At 34.2% G+C, this 13062-nt stretch overlaps 1 protein-coding gene across 3 annotated transcripts in view; it reads right to left on the bottom strand.

The window, feature by feature from the left end:
* EIF5B (eukaryotic translation initiation factor 5B) overlaps positions 1–13062 on the bottom strand; it is a 92369-nt gene that overhangs the window by 29910 nt on the left and 49397 nt on the right. For 2 of the 3 annotated variants that reach the window (XM_023251589.2, XM_045054076.1), the window contains 3 exons: positions 12307–12396; positions 10216–10290; positions 5130–5416 (listed from right to left, as the gene is read on the bottom strand). In XM_023251589.2, coding sequence (XP_023107357.2) covers positions 5130–5416; positions 10216–10290; positions 12307–12396 — 452 coding nt within the window. The remainder of the gene's footprint in view (positions 1–5129; positions 5417–10215; positions 10291–12306; positions 12397–13062) is intronic. The other variant, XM_045054075.1, reaches the window with a different exon arrangement.

Below are 13062 nucleotides of genomic sequence, written 5' to 3' on the forward strand. Positions count from 1 at the left end.
ACTGAATAAACTCTAAGCAGAATAAATACAAATATATCCTCATCAACACACATTACAGTTGTTAAAAATCAAGGTTAAAAAAAATATCTTCATATAGAAAAATCACTCATTGTGTACAAAGGCACCCAAGTAAGATTAATAGCTTAATTTTCATCAAAAAAAAAAAAAAAAAAGAGGCCAGAAGGCAATGGGATAACATATTCAAAGGGCTAAATAGAAAACCAAAAACTGGATCTCTGAGATGATCAAAAAGGTGGAAAACCTTTCACTAGATTGACGGGGGGCAGGGGGTGAGGATGGGAGGAAAGACACTGGTCACCAAAATCAGAATCAAAAGAGACACCACTAACTTTACAGAAACTGAAAAGACTGTAAAAAGATACAATGAAGAACTTCATGCTCACAACCTAGATAAAACACAATAGCTATTAGAAAGACAAAAATTACTGAGCATGACTCAAGATGAAAAAGAAAATATGACAAAAAGATAACAAGAAATTGAATTAGAAATTTATAAATCTCCCCACAGAAAAAAGCTTTGTTAGTAAATTTTGCCTACCATTTAAAACAGAAAAAACAATGTTTCACAAACTCTTGCAGAAAAAAAGAGGAGGAAGACTTCCTGACCAATCCTAAGGAAGCTAATTTTAAATTGACACCAAAGCCAGACCAACATATGATAAGCAAAGCTACTGATCAACATCACTTATAAGTATAGACCACAAAAACCTCAGCAAAATATTGCCAAATCCAGTAACATATAAAGAGAATTACATACCAGGATCAAGTGTGATATATTCTAGTAATGCAAGTGTTAGCTTAACATTTGAAAACTAATGTTAATACATCATATATTAACACACACACACACACACACACAAAAACAACCTCAATACATATCATAGAAAAAGTACCCATCTCCATTTATGATATAAACTCTCACAAATTAGGAAAAGAAAGAAAGGAAGTTCCTCAAACCTATAAAGGGCACTATTGACATCATAGTTAATGGTGAAAATCTGAATGCTTTCCCCACAAAGAATGTGTTAGCTTAACACATAACACACATATAATTAGAATAAAAAATATTTCAGTACAGCTACTGGATACAAGATCAATCTATAAGACTCAACTGTATTTCTTTATACTGAAAAATGAAATGAAAAAAATTTTTTTCAATTGTGATCCCATTCAATAGTATCAAAAACAGTAAAATACCTAGTAATAAATTTAAAAGAATTACAAATCTCAAACTATGAAAACTATAAGACACTACTAGAAGAAACTGTAAAAGATCCAACTGAATGTATAATCATCAGCCTATTTCAATAATATTAAAATAGATAATTCTCCCTAAATTGATCTATAGATTCAACACAATCACCAGCTAAATCTAAGCAAGATTTTTGCAGAAATTGACAAACTGACCATAAAATTTATATGGGAAAGCAAGTGACCTATAATAGCCAAAATAATCTTGAAAAGGAATAACAATGGAAGATTTCCCTCTCAAAACTTACTACAAAACTATAATAATTAAGAGAGTGTGGTACTAGCAGAAGAACAGATAATACAGGTGAATGAAACAGAAATCAAAGTCCACAAATAAACCTTCATATTTCCGACCTATTGATTTGTCAAAGATGCCAAAGCAATGGGAAAAGGATAGCTTTTTCAAACAATGATGCTAGTTAAATTAATAAAAAATGAACTTTGTCTATGACCCCACATCATGCATAAAAGGTATCTTAGATCAGAGGGGTGCCTGGGTGGCTCAGTCGGTTAAGCATGCAACTTCAGCTTAGGTCATGATCTCGCGGTCCATGAGTTCGAGCCCCACATCGGGCTCTGTGCTGACAGCTCAGAGCCTAGAGCCTACTTTGGATGCTGTGTTTCCCTCTCTCTGACCCTCCCCCACTCACATTCTGTCTCTCAAAAATGAATATTTAAAAAAATATATTTTTAATTTATCAGAGGTAGAGCTAAAGACAGAAGAAACTAAAGGTATAAATTTAGAAATAAACAGGACAAAATATTCATGACATTAAGTTAGACAAAGATTTCTATACTACAACACTAGAAGCATGCTCTATAACAGCAAATTTTGATAAACTGACGTTAACAAAATTTAAAAAAACTAAAAGAACTCTTACAACTCAATAATAAAAAGACAAATAATTTGAATACATGTTTTACCAATGAAGATACAGGAAGGGCCAATAAGCAAACTGAGAAACGCTCAACATGAGAGAAATGCAAATTAAAACCACAATAAGTTATATACTATTTCATATCCACTAGAATGGCTATTAATTGAAAAGACAAAGGTTAACAAGTATTAGTGAGGATACAGAGAACCCTCAACTGGTTGGAATCTATAATTGTGCAGCCACTTTGGAAAAGAGTTTAACAGTTTCTGAAAAAGTTAAACACAAATTTACCAGATTATCCAGCAATTTCACTCTTAGGAGTACATACTCCCACCCTTCCCCCCCAAATGAAAACACATTTCCATACAAAGATTCATATGCAAATGCATGTATATAACAGTACTATTCATAAGAGCCAAAAAGTAGAAACAACTCTGTCCTCTAGTGAATAGATAATAATAAAATATGGTATATTTATACAACAAAACGTTATTTGGCAATAAAAATGAACAAAATTCTGATACAGCTACCACACAGATAACCAGGGTAAGTAAAATAAGCCAGACACAAAAAAACACATATTATATGACTGAATTTACAATGGTCCCCTCCTTATCCAAGGGGTGGTGATACATTCCAAGACCCCCAGTGGATGCCTGATACTGCAGATAGTACCAAACCCTATATACTCCATGTTTCTTCTATACATATCAATGATAAATTTGTAAACTAGGCACAGTAAAAGATTAATAACTAGTAATAAAATACGAGGATAACAATATACCGCAATAAAAGTTCTGCACATATGGTCTCTCTCAAAGTATGTTATTGTACTGAACTCACCCTTCTTCTTATGATGATGTGAGATTATGAAATGCCTATGTAATGAGATGAAGTAAGGTGACTGACATAGTGTTAGGCAACTACTGACCCTCTGACAATACATCAGGAGGAGGATCATCTGCTTCCAGAATGCAACTGACCACACCATGGAAAACAAAACTGTAGATGAGGGGACAGGGAGGGTGGGCATAGGAACTGCTGTATATGTAGGACTAGGAATAGGGAATGACGCAAATTGGTGTAAGAAATCTTCCTGGGGTGATAAAAATACTCTAATGTTGAGTTGTGACAATAGATGAACAACTCTAATTTACAAAATTGTACTGAATTGTACACTTAAAATGGATCAATTCTTTGATATGTAGATATCTCAACAAAGCTGCTTAAAAAAACTATTGTGCTAAGAGGTCCATAGCATATTATGTGAAGAAAAGAATATGTATCTACAAAATTTATTATCTAACTTTTTTTTAATGTTTATTATTTTGAGAGAGACAGTACAAGTTGGGGAGGGGTAGGGAGAGAGGGAGGGAGAGGGGGAGAGAGAAAATCCTAAGCAGGCTCCACACCGTCAGCAGGCAGCCTGATGCGAGGCTCAGTCTCACAAACTGTGAGATCATGACCCAAGCTGAAATCAAGAGTCAGATGCTTAACTGATTAAGCTACCCAGGTGCCTCTTAGTTTTAATTAAACATTTTAAAAAACCTGAACATGTACAGAACTATGAACAGGTCTGGGAAGTGAGATAATGGGGAAACTTTTACTTTCTGCTTTATACCCATTGTTTTTAAATGATCACAGTACGAACTGTCTCTCACAAATGGGTATATAGAGCAAGACAGTTGGCTTGAGTAGGTGCTATGGGAAGCTGCAGTTATAATGGGAAAGAGAAGGGAATGCCACTGGTATCTAGTGGGTGGGGGGAAGGGATGCTGTATAATGTCCTAAATGAAGAGGACTATCCTCCAAAACAGAATTATATTACCTAAAACTGTCAATAGTGATAGGGTGAGAAATCGAACTTAAATCAACAGACCTTCTTAAGAAATTCTGAAAATGTATCTCTTTGTAGGCTTCACAGAGGAAAGAGGCAAACACTGACATACAGGTTATCAAAACAAAAAAATTTAAAAATTAGGATTATAAATGAAAAAAATATTATTATTATTGTTATTATTATAGAGACAGAGAGAATCTAAAACAGGCTCCATACTCAGAGCAGAGTCTGACACAGGACTCAATCCCACAACCCTGGGATCATGACCTGAGCCGAAATCAAATGAGTTGGCCACTCAACTGACTGAGCCACTCAGGCACCCCTTTTAACAAAGAAAAGCTAAAATAATTTTTAGCTTTAAAACAGTTTAGCACCCTCAAGAAAACTAGTTTTTATTGTTATTATTTATACTAAGCTGACAGAATTGAAGAAAACTCTCAAGTCTACTGCATTACATAGGAAAAATACAGTAAGCCTGGTAGGTATGTACACTTTACTAAATAGAAAGATGCCTCAGTAACCCACCAGATTTAAACAACTAAAGTGATCAGATGCCTCACAGCAACTACCTAAAATATACAAGGCAAACACTAGTTTAGTGTTTATGACTAGAAGGTATGTGCTCAGAGTAAACCATCACTCAAAGAGCACATAAAAATTTAGAGAAAACAAGAAATATATGATGAAGCAGTATACCATTATGACTTAGGTCAGGGAATAAGGTCCTTGGGTTAGATCAGTGTCAAAGACCTGTTGTCTAACCCAAAGTCATAAATATTTTCCTCTGCATTTTTTCTAAATTCATACCTTTAGTTTATTACATCTTAACTCTATCTCTGATCTAAGATTACTTTTAGGTATGATGTGGGGTCAGAGACTAAACTTTTTATTAATTTAACTAGCATCATTTGGTTGAGAAAGGTATCCTTTTCCCACTGAATTGCTTTGGTATCTTTGACAACAAATCAATAGGCCAGAAAGATGAGGGTTTATTCTTGGACTTTCAGTTGTTTCATTCACCTGTATTATCTGTTCTCATGCCAGTACCACATTGTCTTTAGTTCAGAGGATAGTTCTAATGATCCTAGAGGAGTGGGGAGGAAAGGAGTAAAGAGAAAGGCAAACGGGAAAATAAATACCTCAATCCTCCGTTTGGCTTTGTCATAAGCCCTTTCTTCTTTAGTTCGATCATCATCAGAGTCGTATTCAGATTCTGAACTCATTTCTTTACTTGGTTTTTTATCTAACATTTTCCCTGCTTCTTTCTCATCGGACACTTTTTCATCTTCTTCATCACCTTCACTGCCTTCACTTTCTCCTTCCTCTTCCTCTTCCTCTTCACTCTCTTCCTCTTCACTCTCTTCTTCCTCCTCCTCCTCCTCTTCTTCAGGGTTTTCTTTTACTTCTATATGCACCGTGTTTTCTTCTTTGAGTAAAAAAGATTTTAAAATAAATGAAAGTTAAAAATGGAGATTTCTGTCAAGATTAAGGGGAAATACTAAGGGTGCATTAAGTAAGGCAGTAACATTATAAAACATCATTAATGCTAAATTGTTTTCATGCATCATAAAAGCAAAGCATTGGTCAACATGTTACAATGAAGATTGCCATTTAACAATAAAAACTTAATATATTACTAAGACAACCTAAAGACAGAAAAGGAACACAGTGAGGGGAACAAAATGCTTACAATTTCTTTCCCTTGGAGTCATTTGCTGATTCTGCACTTGATCTTAGCACAAAGGAAGAGAAGCAATGGTCATTTGCTGATTCTAGAGAAGGTGAGCTTAAGCAGTGCTTAGGGGTCCAGGTATTGGGCCTATTAAGGACTCAGGGGGGTAAGGTTGACTACTCTTTATTGTGGAGTAAAATCCTGGAGAACTGCACCCTAGCAGTTAGAATGAATAGAAAATAAACAGGACCTCCCTGTTATTGGCCAATCACCTCCAGATTCTATCAATTCTAAATTTGGAATAAGACGATTCCATATTGCTAGTTCATTCAGAACCCTGGTGGATTGTACACATAATTTTCTCTGGAGAAAGAAAACACCATCCTTGACCTCAAATTATTTTGCAGTTTTACAAGTATAATATCCAGCACAATATATGAAAATGAGTCACATGAAAAAAGGAATCACAGGATGGAAGCCAGCATACAGAAAACCACAAAATGTCTATACATTGAGGTTATAAAACCAAAATTTAAAAATGACTATGTTTCTAACATCCAGGGAGCAAAAGATTAAAAACTTTAGAAAGTAAAGAACTATAAAAAATAGTTAAATGGAATATCTAAAACTAGAAAACACTGGAGACAAAACTAGGAACCCAAAAGATGGGTTTAACAGGAGAGGAGAAACAGCTGAAGAGAAAATTAGTGAACCAGAAGACAGATAAGAAGAAACAATCTAGAAAGAACCATGGAAATTCAATTATGTGAAAAACACAGAAAAGACGACACATTGATATAACAGGAAGGTATATCATAGGCATAACTAGAATCCCTGAGAAGAAATAATGGTTCATAACATTGTAAAATGGATAAAAACATAAAACCATACATTGATAAAGCTCTATAGGCAGAATAAATAAAAGGAAACTGACCCTGGCCACATCATAAAAAAACTGCTGAAAGCCAAAGACACATGAAAACTTTAGGCTGATATCTGACTTCTCAAAAGAAACCATGAAAGCTAACACAAGGGAATAGTATCTTTAAAATGTTAAAGAGAATTTCAACAAAGAGGTCCTCACCCAATAAATATACCCTTCAAGAATTAAGATGAGATAATGGTATTTTTAGAAAAGCAAAAATGGAATGCCTCACTAACAGATTCATACTAAAGGAAATTCTAAAAGGTGTTCTTCAGGCCAGAAGAAATAATCTCAAATGGAAGGTCAGAGACACAAAAAGAAATGAAACATAACAAAAAGCTTACAATATGAATAAACTTAAGCTATTATGGGATTTAAAACAGAGAATTAAAATAAATGAGAATAATGATATATAAATTGAGAAGTAGATAAATGTTCTTCATGTATTCTGTGGTATGGATTGTCTGTCTGGAAAGAGGGTAACATTAAACACTAAGAGTTCAAATATCTTTGTTAAAAAGGATACTTTTATCTTGGAGTAACCACTAAAAGTTAAGTGGAAGAGTATACAACTTCCAAGCTCATGGAAGGAGGAAAATATGGAATTAAAAACAAAACAAAAAAACCCAATCCCAAAAACGGTTAGAAAGGAGAAAAAAAGAAACAGAATAAGGACTAAATAAGATAAAGATAATAAGTATACTTCATTAATTACATCAAGGGTTAAATGTAATGGGCTAAGTGGTCTAGGTAAAATATAAAGATTGACACTCTGGATTTAAAAATCTCAAATATGTGCTATTTAAGGAGACAGAAAAATAAAAATAGAAAAATATCATGTGAATCAAAGCTGGTATAGCCATATCATGTATACTTTAAGGCAAAAGGCATTACTAGAAATAAAAAAATAAAATATAAATAAAACAGAATAACAAATCAGTGCATCAATCCATCAAAAAATGAGTGTACTCACCTAATAATAAAGTACTAAAATATATTAAACAAAATTAACAGAACTCAAGGAGAAACAGACAATTTACAATTAGGGCAGGAGATTTTAACCCACCTCTCTCAGTAACAGAGAAAAAACGCACTACAGAAAAAAAAGAGTAAGAAACACTTGAACAAAATGATAAGCAAATCTGATTAAAAACAGTGTACCCTTGAACAATGTGGAAGTTAGAGATGTTTGTCGCCCTGCATAGTCAAAAATCCATGTATAACTTTTGACTCCTCAAAAACCTAACTACTAATAGCCTACCACTGACCGTAAGCCTTAGTAATAACATAAATAGTTGATTAGCACATATTTTCTATGCTATGTGTATTACATACTATATTCCTATAATAAAATAAACCAGAGAAATGTTATGAATAAAATCTAAAGGGAAATATATTTATAGCACTGTATTTATAAAAAAAAAAAAAAATTTGCATGTGAGTGAACTCCTGGAATTCAAATCCATGTTGTTCAAGGGTTAACTATAGAGAACAAGGCACACAGTACTGCAGAATATAAACTCCTTCCAATCACATATTAAACATTTACAATAATCAACCATGTATTAGGTTGTAAATTAATTCTCAACATATTTCAATTTTTTTAATGTTTATTTATTTTTGAGAGAGAGAAAGAGAGACAGTGTGCAAGGAGAGAAGGGGCAGAGAGAGAGGGAGACACAGAATCTGAAGGAGGCTCCAGGCTCTGAGCTGTCAGCACAGAGCCTGATACAGGGCTCAAACTCACTAACTGCCAGATCATGACCTGAGCCGAAGTCAGATGCTTAACCTACTGAGCCACCCAGGCGCCCCTCTCAACATATTTCAGAAAGATACATTTATGTTCTGTGATCTCAATGAAGTAACAAGAAAATAATCAGAAAATCCCACTTTTGTAAATTAAAAACTACACTTCTATAAATCAGGTAAAATATATTAAAATGAAAATTACAAATATCATCAGAACTTGTGAAATAGGACTAAAGCTTAAAGAAAAATTTAGTTTTAAAAACATATATTAAGTGTTGGCCAGGATGTGGAAAAAAAGGAACCCTAGTGCACTGTTGGTGGGAATGCAAACTGGTGCAGCCACTGTGGAAAACAGTATGGAGATTCCTCAAAAAGTTAAAAATATAACTATCTTACGATCCAGTAATGACACTACCGGGCACTTACCCCCAAAAAATACAAAAACACTAATTCAAAGGGATACATGTACCCTTATGTTTATAACAGCATTACTTACAATAGCCAAAATATATAAGCAGCCAAAGTATGCACTGATAGATGAATGGATAAAGAAGATGTGGAATATATATATACAACAGAATATTATTCAGCCATAAGAAAGAATGACGTCTTGCCATTTTGCAACAACAACATGGATGGAGCTAGAGGGTCTAACACTAAGTGAAATACATCAGTCGGAGAAAGACAAATATCATGATTTTACTCATATGTGGAATTTAAGAAACAAAACAAATAAGGGCATATGAAAGAGAGAAATAGAAAAACCAAGAAAAATACTCTTAACTACAGAGAGCAAACTGATGGTTACCAGAGGTTGGGGAGAGGGCAGGGGTGAATTCAATAGGTGATGAGAATTAAGGAGTGCACTTGTTATGATGAGCACCAGGTGATACACAGGATTGTTGAAACATTATCATACACCTGAAACTAATATAACACTGTATATTAACTGTAATAAAAATGAAAACTTCCAAAAAAAAAAAAACCACCCACATATATTAAGGAAAAAAACTCTAAATAAACAAATATCCATTTTAAGAAGTTAGTGGGGCGCCTGGGTGGCTCAGTCGGTTGAGCATCCGACTTCGGCTCGGGTCATGATCTCACCGTTGGTGGGTTCGAGCCCTGTGTTGGGCTCTGTGCTAACAGCTCAGAGCCTGAAGCCTGCTTCTGATTCTGTCTCCCTCTCTCTGCCCCTCCCCTGCTCATGCTCTGTCTCTCTCTCAAAAATAAATAAATGTATAAAAAAAAAAAATTTAAGAAGTTAGGGGGAAAAATCAGGAAATTAAAACCAAAGAAAGTAGACTTTAATAATAAATGACAGAAAGTAATGACAAAGAAAAATTGTTTATTCACATTGATTAGGTACCATTTACTTGCATTATCTTTGTATTATGTTTTAAGTTAAAGGGGCTTTTGGTAGGCTACCTTTAATAACCTAATCCCATTTATAACATCATACTGAAACATACATATGTATGTATACATATTTTAAAGTTTATTTTTGAGAGGGAGAGTGTGCACACAGGGGAGGGGCACAGAGAGAGGCAGAGACAGGCACCCAATGTGGGGCTTGAACTCGTGAACCATGAGAACACGACCTGAGGTAAAATCAAGAGTCGGGACACAACCAAATGAGCCATCCAGGCGCCACTGAAAAAACGTATTTTAAATCCTAGGATCTTCTGAAAAACCATTTATTCATAAAATGAGGATCCACATAAGGATTTAGGAACCATGGCAATGGGGAAATCAAGACTGGTTTTTATTCTCAGAAATGTTCATATGGCTTTCATCATCAAAAGACTGACCATTCCTTTAAATATACACACCTCTAATTACCACGAGATTTATCAATGTGTACTTATAAGCTATTCACCTTTTTCTCTCTCCTCATCACTGGCCATAGCTTCCCAATCATCCAATCCAGCATCTTCAGTTTCTTCTTCCTCTTCTGTAAATAAAGATTTTTGTTAGAAATCATCTAGAAATGGGGAATTGCTTTTAGAAAAAAGTAGAAAATTATGCTGACATTAAAAATGTTTTCATTATGCAAAAACACATGTACAATCTCATTATCTTTGAATTATTTTTTTCAATATAGCTAGCATGTTATAATTTACTATTACCAAATGCTGCACAATTACCCAGAATTTTGAATACATGAAATTACACTTAATCCAGATTTCATATTTGACATAATTAAAATATTAGAAACTCAGACATTTAAATGTTTTGTTAGATTTTGAAAAGGGTAGATGGTTGTACTCCTAGGTTCTTGAGCAAAAATGAAATTTCACAAGAGTCCCCTCACCTTATCTAGTCTTGCTTTCTGCATTTTCAGTTACCCACAGTCAACTGTGGTCTGGAAGCAGACAATCCTCCTTCTTAACATGGTCAGGAGGTCAACAGTAGTTTAACATTACATCACAGTGCCTACATCACTCATCTCACTTCATCTCATCATGTGAGTGTTTTGTCATATCACATCATCACAAGAAGAGTACAGTACAATATTTTAAAAGAGAAAGACTACATTCACATAACTTTTCATACAGTATATCATTCTGATTGTTCATGTTATTACTCATTACTGTTCTTTTCTTACGTGCCTAATTTATAAGTTAAACTCTATCACATCTATGTATGTAAAGGAGAAAACATAGTATATACAGAATTCAGTACTATCTGCTGTTTCAGGCATCCACTGGGTGTCTTGGAGCATATCCCCAGCAGATAAGAGGGGACTTACTGCATCTCCATTTTGATGTTTCAAACTTCTACTTCATACCTAAGAATTTACTACTTATTTTATTGCTTTAACCTCTACAGATACATACAAATACTACTTAAATTATATAGCTGTAGGTACAAAGCTACACCTCTACTCCAGTTGAAAATAAGAATAGAATATCTGCTGACAATCCAAAAGTATCCAGAAAGGTATAATTTTGAATTCAAGATTTAATATTCTCAATATTAATGACTCTTTTTTATGAAATCCAATAAAGCAAAACTATTCTCAAATCATAAGACATGTGGTATTTGCTTCCCTGTAATAATTATTACTTGACAACAAGTTTGGTTGAGTCATCTTGAGGAAAAGAAAATGAGTCAGGTACATGTACCCAAAACATCCTTCTAAATTAACAATTCTTTCTACTGCTACAAATGTCACCTAAAATAATGGACTGCTATTAAGTGTATCAACCTGAATTCCTCTAATGTCATCATGTTAAGCTGAGTTGTGCCAAGTAAATGATCCATTTTATACCAAGAACAGAAGGGGAGAAAGAAGGAAAGGAACCAGAAATGATATCTTTCACTAGTGTGGGTCAGTCTTGACATTCTCTTGCTTTTTATTCCCAATCCAAACTTTACAATATGGAGCTTCTCTTGATATTATTACCACACATTTAGTTAACCTCTGGCTCTATCAATATGTAGTCTAATGAATTAGAACAATGTTTATCTTAAACAAACAAAAAAAAAGCCAAAGATTTTTCTCCAACCTCAAAACACACACACACACACAATGAATAAACAATCCTCTTATTGATTTAGTAAATAGAAGTTGACCTCCAAGGAGGTTTAAAAATGCCAATTTTTATGACTCTTAAATAGTTCTCATTAAAATGCTACCAATTTGTTTCCAAAGGATTAAATAAAGAACTTCAGGTCTTCTTGGCACCACCTAAGATTTCTGACCCAAAATGAAAACATCAGAAAAAATCTAAAAACTTCTATCCTCTCTACATTTTACTGACACTATTAAAAAGAAACTGACTCAAATCTCCTACACTTTTTCAAAATGGAAATGGAAATGGAAATGGAAAGGAATGGTTTAGAGAAAAGAAGTATGAAAAAGACCATCCTGCCAGATATTTGGTTTCCCCACACTAATAATGACTAGACAACTTCTGACACACCAATGCTATTTAATAGGAAGCAATTAGTCAGTGCTACTGGCCTGGTTCAACAGGAGGTGGTGTCTCTTCCTTTTCTGGTACTCCTTGTTCTACCACTTCTACAGCAGCATTTAATTCTATTGGTTCAGACACTGAAAACAAGGCAGAAACCAAGTTAACAATACTTTTTCAGTGCATAATTTCTGTTAGGATACTCTGTTAAGTACTGAATAAAAACCAATAGTACAAACTTGAATTCTTCAGCACGTTTAGAAAATGTTTAAATATCAGTCATATGTTTTACAGGAAACAGAGTTTCTTTCTATTCAAGGAATAGAATGGAAAATTACAAAAAGGTTGAGAAGGAAACAAAGAAAAAATAAGAATGATAATTAAGAATAGTTTTTGGGTACGATCTAGGTTTTTCGAACAAAAGCACTTTTCCATTAACCTGTCATTTAAATCAGCTGAGAATGATTAACAATAATAGGAAATACGGTATAGTAAGTTTCAATATGTAATTCTGATTTCCAGTTTCTTTAAAAGACATTGTTTTGAATGTTGTAGGAGAAAGTCAAACAAAATTTAAAAAAATTTTTTTAACGTTTATTCAGTTTTTGGTAGAGAGAGACAGAGCGTGAGTGGGGGAAGGGCAGAGAGAGAGGGAGACACAGAATCCGAAGCAGGCTCTAGGTTCTGAACTGACAGCACAGAGCCCGACGCGGAGCTTGAACTCACAGACCGTGAGATCATGACCTGAGCCGAAGTCAGACGCTTAACCGACTTGAGCCACCCAGGCGCCCCCAAAATATTTTTAA

Source organism: Felis catus, chromosome A3 (genome assembly GCF_018350175.1).
Source record: "Felis catus isolate Fca126 chromosome A3, F.catus_Fca126_mat1.0, whole genome shotgun sequence".
In the NCBI taxonomy this organism is placed as follows: Eukaryota; Metazoa; Chordata; class Mammalia; order Carnivora; family Felidae; genus Felis; species Felis catus.